Source organism: Salmo salar, chromosome ssa13 (genome assembly GCF_905237065.1).
Source record: "Salmo salar chromosome ssa13, Ssal_v3.1, whole genome shotgun sequence".
NCBI classification, from domain to species: Eukaryota; Metazoa; Chordata; class Actinopteri; order Salmoniformes; family Salmonidae; genus Salmo; species Salmo salar.
Window position 1 is genome coordinate 26,085,474 of NC_059454.1, and position 16,871 is coordinate 26,102,344.

Here is a 16,871-nt window from a genome sequence, read left to right on the forward strand (position 1 = left end):
TCAGCCCAGTCCCGCTAGTCAAGAGTGGCCAGAGCTGCCCGCCAGTCAAGAGTCGCCAGAGCTGCCCGCCAGTCAAGAGTCACCAGAGCAGCCCGCCAGTCAAGAGTCGCCAGAGCTGCCCGCCAGTCAAGAGTCGCCAGAGCTGCCCGCCAGTCAAGAGTCGCCAGAGCTGCCCGCCAGTCAAGAGTCGCCAGAGCTGCCCGCCAGTCAAGAGTCGCCAGAGCTGCCCGCCAGTCAGGAGTCGCCAGAGCTGCCTGCCAGTCAAGAGTCGCCAGAGCTGCCCGCCAGTCAGGAGCTGCCAGAGCCGCCCGCCAGTCAGGAGCTGCCAGAGCCGCCCGCTAGTCAGGAGCTGCCAGAGTGGCCCGACTGCCCGGAGCTGCCAGAGTGGCCCGACTGCCCGGAGCTGCCAGAGTGGCCCGAATGCCCGGAGCTGCCAGAGTGGCCCGACTGCCCGGAGCTGCCAGAGTGGCCCGACTGCCCGGAGCTGCCAGAGTGGCTCGACTGCCCGGATCAGTTAGAGTGGCTCGACTGCCCGGATCAGTTAGAGTGGCCCGTCTGCCTGGAGCTGCCAGAGTGGCCCGCCTGCCTGGATCTGCCAGGGTGCCTCGCCTGTCCTCCGGTCCAGCCCGAGTGGCCAGCCTGTCCTCCGGCCCAGCCCGAGTGGCCCGCCTGTCCTCCGGCCCAGCCCGGGTGGCCCGCCTGTCCTCCGGGCCAGCCCGGGTGGCCCGCCTGTCCTCCGGGTCAGCCCGGGTGGCCCGCCTGTCCTCCGGCCCAGCCCGAGTGGCCCGCATGTCCTCCGGCCCAGCCTGAGTTGCCCGCCTGTCCTCCGGCCCAGCCTGAGTGGCCGCCTGTCCTCCGGTCCAGCCAGAGTGGTCCATCTGCCAGGGTCAGCCCGAGTGGCCCGTCTGCCCGGCGCAGCTATCGGCGCCACCGAAGTGGGCGACGCCGAAGGTGGAGCGAGGTCCACGTCCCGCACCTGAGCCACCTCCAGGATAGGTGGGTTGGGGAGGGAGGGTGTAGCACAGTGCCGTCGTTGACGGCAGCCACCCTCCCTTCCCTCCCTTATTGTTTAGGGGTTATTGTTTATGGGTTTTGTTGGGGTATTGGGGATTTTTTGGGGTTTTCATTTGTAAGGTGCATTCCGGGGTCTGCACCTTGAGGGGGGGGGGGGGTACTGTCACGTCCTGACCAGCAGAGGGAGCAATTGGATTAGTTTTGGTCAGGATGTGGCAGGGTTTTTTGTGTTAAGTGTTGTGTTGGTGATTGGACTCCCAATTGAAGGCAGGTGTGTTGAGTTGCCTTTGATTGGGAGTCCTATATAGTAGTGTGTGTTTTTCTTTGGGGTTGTGGGTAGTTGTTCTTGCATTGCGTTTTGTGTGCCTGCAAGACTGTTGCTGTCATGTATTGTTTTTGTCCGGTGGATACTTTACTCCTTTTTTTTTATTAAAATATGAGTATCCACATTCCCGCTGCGCCTTGGTCCATTTTTGAAGACAGCTGTTACATCTCTAGATGGTAACTACAGTCGCGGTCAGTGCCGTTTAAGATGAGCAAGCAAACGCTCGCTAACTACCTATGTTAAATAATCCAGCAGAATTCATCTCCAAATAAGCTAAACAAATTGCATGGAAAATGTACTTTCTCTCTCCTGTGTTGACCTACAACACCTTGCTTCTTTCATGGCAATCTTTCATGTCCGGATTTTGACCTTCTCGACCCTGTTTACACGATGTCAGTGTCAACACATGTAGGTACGTTCGAAGTCGGCATTATTCTGATCATGCTGTGCAGATGGGCAGATCTTGACATGATGCCTTAATTTCTGGGTTAAATAAATAATTGCACCAATGAATCCCATCCAAACGTGAGAATGTTCCTAAACAATGAAACCCTTGCAATGTTGCGTCACAGAATAAGAGTTTGTCTTATGAACATTTGAAGTGCATTTATAAACCATTATTCAGCCAAGCTTAATAGGCTTAGGCTTATAATTTGACAAGCATGAATGACTCTCACAATTTTAACTATAGCTTTTTATGAATGTGTCCATTTAAAAATGAAAGGTTAAAGTAAGTGACCTATTGTCAAATGCACCGTTAAATGATTTAACAATTTAAAGTATTTTTTTGAGGTGAACCGTTTTTGCGATTGGGCATGGGCATCAGACTCCAGAGCTCTTTATTGAAGCATTGTGTCAATGAGGTGGTCGGTTTTCAATTGGCTAACACTTTCACATGCTATGTGCAGGCTGAAATATGGTGCATTGGGATGCTATTGAAAACTTTAACATTTGTAACAAGCAGGGTAATAAGCATTCGTTGTTACACCCCTGTAATTACAGACTAATTACCACCAAGTTACATGTTGTTATTACAATGTAATTATGAATTACTACAATTACTTACAATACTTCGTAAAGTGTAATTGCTTACATAAATGCACTTTAATAAGGACCCCATAAAATGAGGTGTTACCCATTTTCCCTTCAAAAATGTCCTCACACCCCCCACCCTTCACACACCCTGAGGTTACAAGTCTGAGATGCATTTTAGTAAAAGCTTTTTTTTTTAAATGGACTAAATGTTAACCAGCAAAAATATGATGTCACATCTTACACTTCACTACACTGGAATTGTTGCTGTATTGTCTTGTACAGTTATAGGGTCACTGCAGGTTCTTTGAAATCTATGCTTTATACATCAAAATATTGTGTGACCCTCCAAATAAACAAGACAATGTTTTTAAATTCAGCTCAGTAGGATAACAGCGACCCAGTAGGGGGCCAGGGAAATATTGGATAAGAGTATCAGAATGTACCTTACTGTGTTCGGTTTCTGGGTTTGTTGACTGTGCTGTAGATTGGAGGGGAACACCAGGGCGATTGAATTTCAACACATCAGAGCCTCCCTCTGTCTATCCTCTGCTATGTCCTGTGGCGTACGGGGGAGACTTGTCGAGGCCTGGTGACAGACGGAGTATACATCACGAGGCGATGGCGCCATCTGCTGGACATGCCAGGTCTAGACGGGCTCTCCGCCCAGGACTAATTGGGGCTGATTGGGGAGTTGGTGAGTAATCAAGGGCTGATTGCTCACCAGCTGTACAAGCTCCATAAAGCTGCCAGAAGGGCAGCACACAGGAGAGGACTGGGGGAAGTGAGTTAACTTCCATGTAGTTGGAGATGGTTACCCGAGCTAAGACGAGGGAGTTGAGTTTGTGTGCCCGACAGGATACAGCAAGGCCCAGAAGACGGTATCCCAGAGAGGGTCTCATGGGGGAGACTTATTATTTAATAAACACTCTTGAAACCAAGCTAATCATACTCTGTCCGTGTCTAATCTGTGTAAACGTCTTGACCAAACCCCCTGGTCTGCCACAGTCCCTTGTGACAGAAGTGGATAGCCCTCTTTCTGAACCACAGAAGTCAGAGAAGGAGAATGAGAACCAGAGCAACAGCTGTGATTCCTATAGCTTAATTCTTAACAGGTGTTTGTTTTCCTGACACAATCAATTTACTTGTAGAGTTCTTAGCTCCTTTCTCATTCAGAGTCTCACAGTAATATTCTTCACTGTCCTCAGGGCTGAGTTTGGTGACGTAGCTCCTTCCAGATGCTTTGTGTGAGGTTACTGTCTTTTTAAGCCAGGTGTGTATCTACTGCTGGGTTGGCATCACTGCTACAGGTCAGAGTAACTGAACTGCCCTGTACTATTTCACCAGAGGGACTGACTGCCACTGAGATGTTCTTTGATTTGTATCTGACCATTAGAGTCACCTCAGAAGTGTGGAGATACTCTTGACTGTTTACAGCACAGGAGTAGCTGCCTGCATCCTCACTGCTGACTGAATATATGTACTAAGTGGAAGAGTTGTATTGTAGATATTGTCTGTTCTTGTACCAGATGTAGGTGGGGTTGGGGTTGTCACTCAAAGGGGAGATGGTTCTGCAGGTCAGTTTCATCTGTGATTCCTCGATCACCGTGATAGTTGTCAACCACACCTTCAGGTCTGTCACAGACAGAGTGACTCCACCTGAGGCAGGTCTCCAACGGTATCAAATCAAATTTTGTCACATGCGCCAAATACAACAGGTGTAGACCTTACAGTGAAATGCTTACTTACAAGCCCTTAACCAACAATGCATAATTTCTTTTAAAGTAAGAAAATGTTTGCTAAAAAATAAATACATAAATAAAAGTCTCACACTAAAATAACAACAATGAGGCTATATACCGGGTACCAGTACCGAGTCCATGTACGGGGGTACAGGTTAGTCAAGGTAATTAACACCATGCAGCCTGCCATTCTCGCCAGAAAATTTGACTCACAGTTCAATTGACCAGTGCCTTATCCTGTGGATTATGGATTTTTTAACTGACAGGCCACAGAGTGTCTATGCTAATGGTGCCATGCCAGACACCCTACTCACTTGCACAGGTTCACCACAAGGTTGCATACTGTCACCACTCCTTTTATTCTCTACACCCCTTAAACTCAACTCTGGACCTCAAAGCCAGTCCACTGCATTTTTTTTCTTTCATTTCCCCCCTCTAATCAGGGACTGATTTAGACCTGGGACACCAGGTGGGTGTAATTATCAGGTAGAACAGAAAATCAGCAGGCTCCGGACCTCGTAGGGTAAGAGTTGAATACCCCTGCTTTATGTAACAGTGTAGGTTCCGTCCCTCTCTTCGCCCCAACCTGGGCTCGAACCAGGGACCCTTGCACACATCAACAACTGACACCCACGAAGCATCGTTACCCATCGCACCACAAAAGCCGCAGCTCTTGCAACGCAAGGGGAACAACTACTTAAGGTCGCAGAGTGAGTGACGTCACCGATTGAACCGCTATTAGCGCGCACCACCGCTAACTAACTAGCCATTTCACATCGGTTACATTTACACCATTGACTGTCAAAGTACCCACGCCAACTGCCATCTTTTTAAGTTTGCTGATGACACAGTCCTCCTGTCACTCCTCTCAGGGTCTGAGCAGGACCACGGCCTAGCCCTCCAGGACTTCATTTACTGGTGTGACAGTGCGCTGCTGGAGTTGAATGTCTCCTAGATTAAGGAAATGATTGTCAACATCAGAGGGAGCCCGCCAGGATGGACCTGGTGATCATCCATGGTGAGGAGGTGGACAGTGTGGACCAGTTTAAATATCTTGGTACCGTCTGATTACATCCTGAAGTTTGAGCAAAACACAGATACCATCATCAAAAAAGCCCACCAGAGACAATACTTCCTCAGGTGTCCACAAATCAATATTGCAATCCTTTTACAGTTTTCTTTCATCAAGAGCGTTCTGTGTTTCTCCTTCCTAATGCTAGTTCACATCCCTCTCTGTCCAATCACAGGAGGCTGCTGAGGGGAGGCTCATATTAATTACCGGAACGGAGCAAATGGAATGACATCGAACACCTGGAAACCATGTGTTTGATGTATTTGTTACTGTTCCACTTATTCTGCTCCAGTCATTACCAGAGCCCGTTCTCCCCAAGTTGCAACCAACCTCCTGTGCCGCCAAGCCATTGTGAACACCTAATCTCAGATCACCAGGGTTGATCTCAGAAGTCTGGGCTCATTCTTTGAGCAGCAGGCCAGGAGGAAGGCTTTTTAACAGTTTTTTTGTATTATACTGTCTGTGTGTGTTTGTCCTGTCTGAAGCACCCTGTCAACCCTGAAGTGAATTGCCCTTCTGAATTATTACTTTTGTATTGTATTTAATGAACACATTTTCTGCCTGGTGATTTCTGCCTGGTGATTTCTGCTTGGTCTTTTCAAACAGCTCTTACACTAAAAGGGTATTATCATTATTTTCACAATTTCACAGTATTTTTGCCAACCTCATAGTGTGGAAATATATATTAAATAGGAAAGTCACGTTTTTTACTGCACTGGGCATTTAAGAACAAGTTGCTTGACAAAGTCATAAAAAAATTGGAAGAATTTAATAAACCACCTTTAGGCTATAATAAAACCAAAAAATGGTTGGTGGTAATAATCAACACATTTTCTTAATTTAGAACGGGTCATAAATGTTGGTTATGATAATAATAGGTCCTTATTGTTTGTATTTCTATCCTGTTCCTCCAGGATGTAAAGACAACCACCTCGTCTTGGTTGACCTTTGACCACAGGGTATGGGCGGACTGCAGTGATGCGCGGATTGACTCATAATCCGCTGTCCTATTCCGGCTTTATTGTCTCTCTGCTCAGGAAACATCGTATAATGAATGGGTGATTGACTTTCTTTATGCTGCCCAGACATTTCTCTGACTCGTTAAAACTTTTCACCCAAACCTCCAGTACAAACCTGAACTTACTGTATGTTTAAAAAAGTTTTAAATCCCTTTGTCTTCTCTGAATATCCTAGAGTTTTATACCTCATCTATAAACTCTATACTATACTCAACGTAATGGCAGATGTGGATGCTATGTGATGTCTTTGCCCGGTGAAAGTTCCATAAGCAGAATAACAAATGTTAGGGGAACTACAGTAGTTAGTGTAATGAGCTTTACTAGGACAAATATTTGTATCTGTTTTCTTTCCATTTCCTCCAATCTTGTCCCAAGGGGATGGGGTCCAAAGGAAATCAGTCAAATGGGTTTCTGAGAATGCTAGAGAAGTTGTAACAACTTTGTAAAAAATGTTTTTGCAAGTAACTTAACGTTTTTTTAAATGTATATTTTGTTGGCAACAACAATCATTCTATGCACACAGAAAATTGTTCAATTGGATGTTTTTGCTCTAAATCCCGGTTGATAGTACGTGCACAATAAGTCCCAAGAGGCCAGATGTAATTGTGAGGAACAGATAGCATCTTCACCTCCCTCCTCTCCTCAACCCTGCGAGCAGCCACCCGGACAGAGAACGCAACAAGTCTAATCTTGGATAGTCTCAAACAAGCTTTTTTGACATAGAATTCAAATGACTATTGCTGAAATTAATTTAATAATTTTTAAATGATTATTTTGACAAAAAGTAGAGCAACTGTAAGAAAAGATGATTAGAATGGCGATGGAACACGTAAAGAAGCATCCAGGGGTAAGTACTTATTTTTGTTCTATGGTTTATTACCTCAAGTGAGTTAGTAGTCTATAATATTTCATGAAAGTTTCATCATTTCTGTTGTCGGTGTGTAATATGCTACCAGTTGTTGCTCAATGGAATCAAGTGAGTAATCAAAATGACTCTAGATGGCAGTTCCAAACATCAGTTAGGGAAAGGGAAAGGGGGATACCTTGTCAGTTGTACAACTGAATGCCTTCAACTGAAATGTGTCTTCCACATTTAACCCAACCCCTCTGAATTAACCCCATATGCTGAGTGTCATTAGGCAAATTGAAATGAAATAAAAGTTTAAACTCTAAATAGGCTTCACTTCTGCATTTTGACACATTAAAAATGTTTTTCTGAAAAAGTATCAGGCAGACAGACATTCCACTCACAGACAGACAGAGACATATGAAGTCACAGACAGACAGGCAGACAGACACAGACAGGACAGTTTCAAGAATGTAAAAATGTGACCAATATCCTGTTCAGAATTCATTCTAACAAGGCTCTTAGTTTTTTGAACTGCAAGACCATTGTATCCAATGGAGGTAAAAAATGCTTTTGGGTTGATTGACTTTTAAGTCATTATGGGTTTCGTGGAAGGATGGTTAGCTAGCTTAGACGAGTCCATGTGTGCGTCATGGTTATTTTAGGGCTGTAGGTAATGTTTTTCTATGGAAGAAAGGCCTTGATTTCACTGTAAATAGTTAATTTCACATGGTGAACATCTGCTGAATATCTATCCTCAACCGTTCTGCTGATGTCACTCACAACCCTAACCCTTCACTGACAAAGGCTATATAGAAATGCTCAGATTTCTATGCCTCAAAGTGAATGAAATGGTCATGTTATCTCCCTCTTTCTTCTTACCCTCTCATAGCTCATCCCACAGTTCTTCTTCATCTTGTTGGGAATGGGAGGAGCCTCCTTGTATTTGGTCCGTCTTGCAAAGGGGCCCCATGTCACGTAAGACTCTTTACCATTACCCTTATTGTCCATTTTATTTTTAAATTAATATTGTTTAATCAATTTCTTAATACTATCCAATTAAAACATATAGTAGTGGATGCCAATTCCCTTTAACATCGTAAGGCACAAGAGGTAATCCCACCTCTTGTGCCATTCTGGGGCATCAATTCCCATACCACTACTAAAGGGCTATGCTGCTGCGAGTTTTTGGAAACTAGGCCTGGCCCATGAATAGTTGATCGTAGGCAGACTAACACAGTTCCCTCTGATCCCATTTGTGTTTGTCCTACTTCGGCCTGCTTTGACTGCTGTGTCACTATACAGCTGGAACAAGAAGAACAACCCTGAGCCCTGGAATCAGCTTGACCCTACCTACCAGTACAAGGTACAGTACTGCCAACACTGTCAGCAATAAACACACTTTAGCTCCACGAAGTGTATGGTTTACTGCATCGATTTTTGTTTGACAACAATGTAATAGTAATGTAGCCTATCAATAGTATCAGTTAAGTCAATCATATATTTTGTATCAATATAAGTAGCCAAGACCATTACATACATCCTGCCATATTGTCTTCTTTCCCAGTTTGTGGCCATCGATACTGACTACAAGAACCTGAAGAAGGAGGGACCTCAATTCTGAGTATCTTCCTTCCTCTCCTAACGGCACCAGGTCCAGCCCGAAGAACGTCACTGAAGAATTCAAATCTGAGAAGAATTTGTCTCTCAACGCTTCTAACGTATACAAATATTGGGAGATTGAACCATAATGTTGATGATCAAATCTATAAATTTGTCTCTTTGTTTTATCATTAACACTTCATTGTTAGTTTGACAGCCGCTAAATTTAACAATGAATGTGCGCATTATGAAAAGAGGCAAGAGTGTGCATAGATTTGTTCACCAAATTACAGTGAACAAAAATATAAAAATGCAACATGCAACAATTTCAAAAATGTTACTGAGTTACAGATCATATAAGGACATCAGTCATTTGAAACAAATTAATCTGGCCTTTTGGATTCTAGCTTGAAATACACTTATTCATGTTACCATACCAGAACTTAGTGATTACTTTACATGCAGGGTTGGGAAGGTTACTTTCTAAATGTAATCCGTTACAGTTACTAGTTACCTGTCCAAAATTGTACTCAGTAACATAACTTTTGGATTACTATTAGATTACTTTCCCCTTAAGAGGCATTAGAAGAAGACAAAATGTATGTTACCAATTGAACGACATCTATTGCAGGATAAATCCATGTTGAAGTTTACATAGCTGGCCATATATGGATGTTCAATTTTACTTTATGGGTTGGTTATGTAGGCTTCTTCTAACCCATCGCTTTCTATTACATATAATAATATGATTAAATTATATATTTACATTAAAAACCAAAATCTATCAGAATTCCAGTCATTCCAATAAATGTTATACCCCTTGATCTTCAAGAATAGGACTTGGAAATATGGAAGTATAGATTAGCAAAATTGTTTTACCTGAGCATGACCCCAAAACTAAGGACTTATTAGCCAGCCCTACTCTGTTGTTTATGATTTTGGTGTCATGGAGGACTGATTGGGCTCATTGATTTCGAGTTGAAAAATAAATGCTGTGCTCATGGAACGGCATGCTTTGAGCACCACTAAAAAGTGCTATTTACATGTGAAAAATGAATGTCATATGCTGCATTTGCTATAGGCCTATTGTTAACCTTTTTGTTGGTAACACTTTGATAACTTGATAATATGCAGCTGTTTAAAGGGTAAATCCACAGATGAAACAATAACAAAACGGTGCCCTGTCTCTGTTAATGTAAAAAGGGATGGGCCTGGAGAAATGTAACCACTCTCAGATTAATAGACAGAGCTATGGATGCAAGGACTGACCTTCCATGATAACAAAATTATTGTTGTAACTCTGTTATGTGGCCATATAGTGTTTGTTTACATTTACAATGTTTACAAACACAGGAGAAAAATAAGGTTATATGTTGGGTTCTCATGGAGTGTGACAGTTGAACTAAGCTCATGAAGCATTCGTAAGTTATTTTCTTCAAGAATCAATGGGCATATATGGATGGATGTAGCAATGGATGTAGCAACTACAGATTGCCCCTTTAAGTCTATTTGTTTGAGCGTTTGTTCATTAGGCCTATGGATTTTTTTTTTTTAAATCAGCATGAATTAGATTGAGCAATAAAAGCCCCACTTTTATTCCATAGGCTGGGATCAGCACTATGCAACTGTTGCAAGAGTGCATTTTCACAATGATTGATAGGCAGCTTAAACTTCTTGAATTCAACCATTATTGGGTTAATATACACATTTAGATTTCTGAACTGCCATCCACTACAACCAAAATCCGTAAAGCGCAAATAGCTAAATGAGAGAGCAGCAGTGTGATTCACATCAATGCGCTATGTAGATATCAATAATTAGTGATATCCATATCGCTGTAGACTACACCACTGCTGTCATCCTTACCTCCAAGCGTTTATTCAAATTGGATAATCTTTGGATGCCGACAGCAGTCACACCATTGGAAGACATAGCTTGGACTGTAGCCTACGAAAGCCTATTCCTGCTCTTTTCCCGCGATCCATCAAATACATTTGGTGCATCATTATAGTGGTCTCTGACTTGTGGTCAGACTTGCTCAGGTGGAACAAACTTAAACTTGTGCCTTTTTTCAATGCTGAGTTGAATGTCATTGAGAAAACAGGGAAGTGTCAAAGTTTTTTTTCAGCAAACATCCTTTCTGAATTTAAAAGTAATCCTCAAAGTAATCATCTAGTTTTTCAAAAGTATCTGTAATCTGATCACAATATTTTGCTGGTAACGTAACAGATTACAGTTACCAGGTTTTTGTAATCCCTTACATGTAACGGATTACAAGTAATCCGTTACTCCCCAACCCTGTTTTCATGTATAAGAAATGTGTATGTTGGGGGTCAAGGAAGGGTAAAGAGGAACTTGGTGTGTGGAAAGTGACTGAGTGAGAAAAGGGAAAGGAATTTATTTCATAATTTGTTCAAATATATTATTGTAGAATATGAATGATCCTAAGGAGGGAGGCAAAAGGCAACAGTCTAGTTTCAGTTCTTGATAAGGCAGACCAGTTGCTGAGGAACTAGGACCATGAGGGATGTGGAACTCTACTCAAGATAAGGTCAACAGTTGAAGAGAGAAGACACTGCTGGGAGGGGGGCCACAGGAGCCCACCCCGAAGACCATCTGATTACAGTCCTATCTCTCAAACACACATTTCCACGCCCATGAGGATCCTAGACTTAGACAGGGCCATGACCATACCAGTAAGAGGAACCTCCTGTGTTTCTGCCTAACAACAGAGGAGTGTCTATCTTAGACATGCAAGGAGATGACTCCACCTAGTTGGAAGGTTTAAAGATGTGCTTGTGTGACTTGTATGTTGTGTTTGCAGCAGAAGTACCCAGTGGGTTGAATAAACTTGGTTTGAGCTTTTTCTAGTCGTCTGTGAGTTTTTACTGTTTGTTCAGAACCTAACAGGCCCTAATCTATGGATTTCACATGATTGGAAATACACATATGCATCTGTTGGTCACAGATATCTTTTAAAAAAAGGTAGGGGCGTGGATCAGAAAACCAGTCAATATCTGTTGTGACCACCATTTTCCTAATGCAGCGCCACATATCTCCTTCGCATAGAGTTAATCAGGCTGTTGATTGTGTGCTGTGGAATGTTGTCCCACTCCTCTTCAATGGCTGTGCGAAGTTTCTGGATGTTGGCAGGAACTGGAACACGCTGTCGTACACATCAATCCAGATCACCCCAAACATGTTAAACAAACTAATATTCATGTTTACTTTGTGTTCATGTGTGTGGTGTTCTCTAACAGGGGCTCTAAGAGATCCTCTGTTTGCTCTAATTCTAGCAACCCCTTGTCTATTACTACAGTACTAGTCTACAGTGAGAGGAAATGCCAGAGGAAATGCCAGAGGAAATGCTTCTCTGTTTATGAACTCAGAAGGCCACATCCTCCATCTACACAAAATCACATAGTTAAAAAACGAACCTACTGATTGTGCTGCACTCCTTAGGTCTAGACCTAGCTAATACATAAGGTGACGTAACCAGATTTGATAGGTGCATAACAAGGTTATTATAGTTTTGTAATGTATTATTCGTTTTTATAGTTTTTATAGTATTAGATTTTTATTTGAAATTCTGTTAAGTTTCAGCTTGTTTTCAGACTTGATTTACTAGTTTTATTTAGTTTCAGTTTGATAAAACATTTCTATTTTGCACAGGAAATAGGTTTGGTTATGTTTAAATTATAAAACAATCCTAATGTGAATTTGATTTAAAGGATAAGTGCCGAGACTGGTGCAAAAAATATGGTGGAAGGAAACTTTGTTCCCCATGTTACACCAATCTAATGCTTTTTAACTTTAGTAGTAGATGTAAGAACAATCCAGTACCTTTACCTTTATCTGACAGAAAGAGAGGAAAAACAACACATTAAGTCATGGCACATTTGACATGTTATGTTTATGTAATATTAAACATGTCACTGACCAACCCCTTCAAATAGCGTTAATAAAAACAGCTGCAACACCAGCGAAACTGTAATGGCTGTCTTTGGAGAGAGTGGACCAAGGCGCAGCGTGGTTAGTGCTCATCATGAATTTATTAAAAGATCGAACACTTTAAACACAAAAAGCAAGAAACCGACAGCCAAACAGTTCTGTCAGGTGCAAAACACTAAACAGAAAATATCTACCCACAAACCCCAAAGGAAAACAGGCTGCCTATATATGACTCCCAATCAGCAACAACGATCTACAGCTGTTCCTGATTGAGAGCCACACACGGCCAAACCAAAGAAACAAACCAACATAGAAAAATAAACATAGAACGCCCACCCATGTAACACCCTGGCCTAACCAAAATAGAGAACCAAAAACCCCTCTCTATGGCCAGGGCGTTACAAAAACATAACATTTTCCGTCAAGTTAGAACTGCCAAAGGGGGAGGAGTTGCAATCTACTGCAGAGATAGCCTGCAAAGTTCTGTCATACTTTCCAGGTCTATGCCCAAACAGTTCGAGCTTCTAATTTTAAAAATTAGGACCTCCAGAAATAAGTCTCTCACTGTTGCCACCTATTATAGACCCCAAACAGCTCCCACCTGTGCCCTTGACACCATATGTGAATTGATTGCCCCCCATAGATCTTCAGAGTTCGTTCTGTTATGTGACCTAAACTGGGATATGCTTAACACCCCGGCCGTCCTACAATCTAAGCTAGATGCCCTCAATCTCACACAAATTGTCAAGTGTCAGTTGTGCAGAGGTGAGGACAGAGTCTGGCGCAGGACACAGAACTGAGTAAAATAACGTACTTTACTCTGAAAAATAAACAGCCAATAAATCCACGCAGGGATAACAAACCCTAACACAAAAGACTAACACAAAAACCAGGAAACAATCACACACAAAACATAATGAGAACCAGAGGGTTAAATAGGGAAATAATAATAACGTAATGGGAACCAAGTGTGAACAATCAAGACATAACAAATGGAAAAAGAAACGTGGATCGGTGGCAGCTAGAAAGGCCGCCCGAACAAGGAGAGGCACCAACTTCGGCGGAAGTCGTGACAGTAACTCCCCCCCTGATGCGCGGCTCCAGCAGGGCCCCGACACCGGCCTCGGGGAAAAACGAGGCGCAGGGCGATCTGGGTGGAGACGGTGAAATTTCTGCAGTAAGGAAGGGTCCAATATGTCCTCCACCGGCACCCAGCATCTCTCCTCCGGACTGTACCCCTCCCAATCCACGAGGTACTGAAGGCCCCTCACCCGACGCCTTGAGTCCATGATGGCTCGCACAGTATACGCCGGGGCCCCCTCGATGTCCAGAGTGGGCGGGGGAACCTCCTGCACCTCAGACTGCTGGAGAGGACCAGCCACCACCGGCGTGAGGAGAGACACATGGAACGAGGGGTTAATACAATAATCAGGGGAAGCTGTAACCTATAACATACCTCGTTCAGTCTCCTCAGGACTTTAAATGGCCCCACAAACCGCGGACCCAGCTTCCGGCAGGGCAGGCGAAGGAGCAGGTTTCGGGTCGAGAGCCAGACCCGGTCTCCCGGTGCATATACCGGGGCCTCACTACGGTGGCGGTCGGCGCCTGCCTTCTGTCGCCTGATGGCCCGTTGCAGGCGTAAATGGGCAGCGTCCCAGGTTTCCTCCGAAACCATTCATCTACCGCAGGTGCCTCGATCTGGCTCTGATGCCACGGTGCCAGAACCGGCTGATAACCTAGTACACACTGAAACGGGGTACAGGTTAGTGGAGGAGTGGCGGAGGGAGTTTTGAGCCATCTCTGCCCAGGGGATGAAAGCTGACCACTCCCCTTATTGCCAGGCCGGTCCTGGCAATAAGACCGCAGAAACCTACCCACATCTTGGTTAACTCTCTCCACCTGCCCATTACTTTCAGGGTGAAACCCTGAGGTAAGACTGACCGAGACCCCCAGACGTTCCACGAACGCCCTCCAGACCCTTGATGTGAACTGGGGACCCCGATCAGACACTATATCCTCAGGCACCCCGTAGTGCTGGAAGACGTGTGTAAACAGGGCCTCCGCAGTTTGTAGGGCCGTAGGGAGACCGGGCAAAGGAATGAGACGGCAGGACTTAGAAAACCGATCCACAACAACCAGAATTGTGGTGTTTCCTTGTGACGGAGGGAGATCCATCACGAAATCCAGCGATAGGTGTGACCATGGCCGGTGTGGAACAGGTAGGGGTTGTAATTTCCCTCTGGGCAGGTGTCTAGGTGCCTTGCACTGGGCGCACACCGAGCAGGAGGAAATATACACCCTCACGTCCTTAGCTAAAGTGGGCCACCAGTACTTCCCACTAAGCCAGCGCACTGTCCGACTGATGCCAGGATGACCAGAGGAAGGTGACGTATGAGTCCAACAGATCAATCGATCACGAACATCAGACGGAACGTACTTACGTCCAACTGGACACTGGGTGGGAGAGGCTCCGCACGCAACGCCCGTTCGATGTCCGCGTCAACCTCCCATACCACCGGTGCCACCAGGCAAGAAGCCGGAAGTATGGGAGTGGGATCCGTGGACCACTCCTCTGTCTCATACATCCGAGACAGTGCGTCTGCCTTAGCGTTCTGGGAACCTGGTCTGTAGGATAGAGTGAACACAAAACGGGTGAAAAACATGGCCCACCTTGCCTGGCGAGGATTCATTCTCCTCGCTGCCCGGATGTACTCCAGATTGCGGTGGTCAGTCCAAATGAGAAAAGGGTATTTAGCCCCCTCAAGCCATGCCTCCACGCTTTCAGAGCCCCGACAACAGCCAACAGCTCCCGGTCCCCCACATCATAGTTTCGCTCCGCCGGGCTGAGCTTCTTCGAAAAGAACGCACAGGGGCGGAGTTTAGGTGGTGTACCCAAGCGCTGCGACAGCACAGCTCCTATCCCAGCTGACCACTGCGGTCGCACCGGTCCCCCCTTCAGCAGTGACGTAATGGGAGCTGCTACCTGACCAAAGCCCTGGATAAACCTCCGGTAGTAGTTGGCAAACCCTAAGAACCGCTGCACCTCCTTTACCGTGGTTGGAGTCGGCCAATTATGCACGGCTGAAATGCGGTTATTCTCCATCTCCACCTCTGACTCGGACAGGCAATACCCTAGGAAGGAGACGGACTGTTGGAAGAACAGACATTTCTCAGCCTTAACGTACAGGTCATGCTCCAACAGTCGACCAAGCACTTTGCGCACCAGAGACACATGCTCGGCGCATGTAGCAGAGTATATTAGAATGTCATCTATATACACCACTACACCCCGCCCGTGCCGGTCCCTGAAAATCTCGTCTACAAAGGATTGGAAGACGGATGGAGCATTCATCAACCCGTACGGCATGACGAGGTACTCATAGTGCCCAGAGGTGGTACTAAATGCCGTCTTCCACTCATCCCCCTACCGGATGCGCACCAGGTTGTAAGCACTCCTGAGATCCAATTTGGTGAAGAAGAGCGCCCCATGCAATGACTCGGTCACACTGGCTATGAGAGGCAGAGTGTAACTATACTTCACTGTGATCTGATTTAAACCTCTATAGTCAATGCACGGGCGTAAACCTCCATCCTTCTTCTTCACAAAAAATAAACTCGAGGAGGCAGGTGAAGTGGAAGGCCGAATGTATCCCAGTCCCAGAGATTCGGTGACATATGTTTCCATAGCCGCTGTCTCCTCCTGTAACAGAGGATACACGTGACACCTGGGAAGTGCTGCGTCTACCAGGCGATTTATCGCACAATCCCCCCGTCGATGGGATGGTAGTTGAGTCGCCTTCTTTTGACAGAAGGCGAGAGCCAAATCGGCATATTCAGGGGGGATGCGCATGGTGGAGACCTGCTTTGGACGCTCCACCGTAGTTGCACCTATGGAAATACCTATACACCTCTCTGAACACTGATGTGACCATCCCTTGAGAGCCCTCTGTTGCCATGAAATAGTGGGGTCATGATGGGCCAACCAGGGAAACACCAACACCACAGGAAACGCCGGAGAATCTATCAGGGAGAAACTAATTCTCTCCTCATGACCCTCCTGCGTTATCATACATAGTGGTGCTGTGACCTCCCTAATCAGACCCGACTGTAAAGGACGACTATCTAAGGAATGTACAGGGAACGGCACATCAACAGGAACAATAGGGATTCATAATCTACGAGCAAACAAACGGTCAATAAAGTTCCCAGCTGCACCTGAATCAACTAGCACCTTATGCTGGGAATGCGGGGAAAACTCAGGAAATTC

At 45.1% G+C, this 16,871-nt stretch overlaps 1 protein-coding gene across 1 annotated transcript; it reads left to right on the forward strand.

Moving 5' to 3' along the window:
- The first annotated feature begins 6,880 nt into the window (after positions 1 to 6,880).
- nua4l (NADH dehydrogenase 1 alpha subcomplex subunit 4-like 2) lies at positions 6,881 to 9,422 on the forward strand. Its single transcript, NM_001141384.1, is given in 4 exon segments — positions 6,881 to 7,051; positions 7,944 to 8,029; positions 8,357 to 8,417; positions 8,619 to 9,422. Coding segments are annotated over 4 exon segments (246 nt in total). The 5' UTR covers positions 6,881 to 7,009; the 3' UTR covers positions 8,676 to 9,422.
- The last annotated feature ends 7,449 nt before the right edge of the window (positions 9,423 to 16,871 follow it).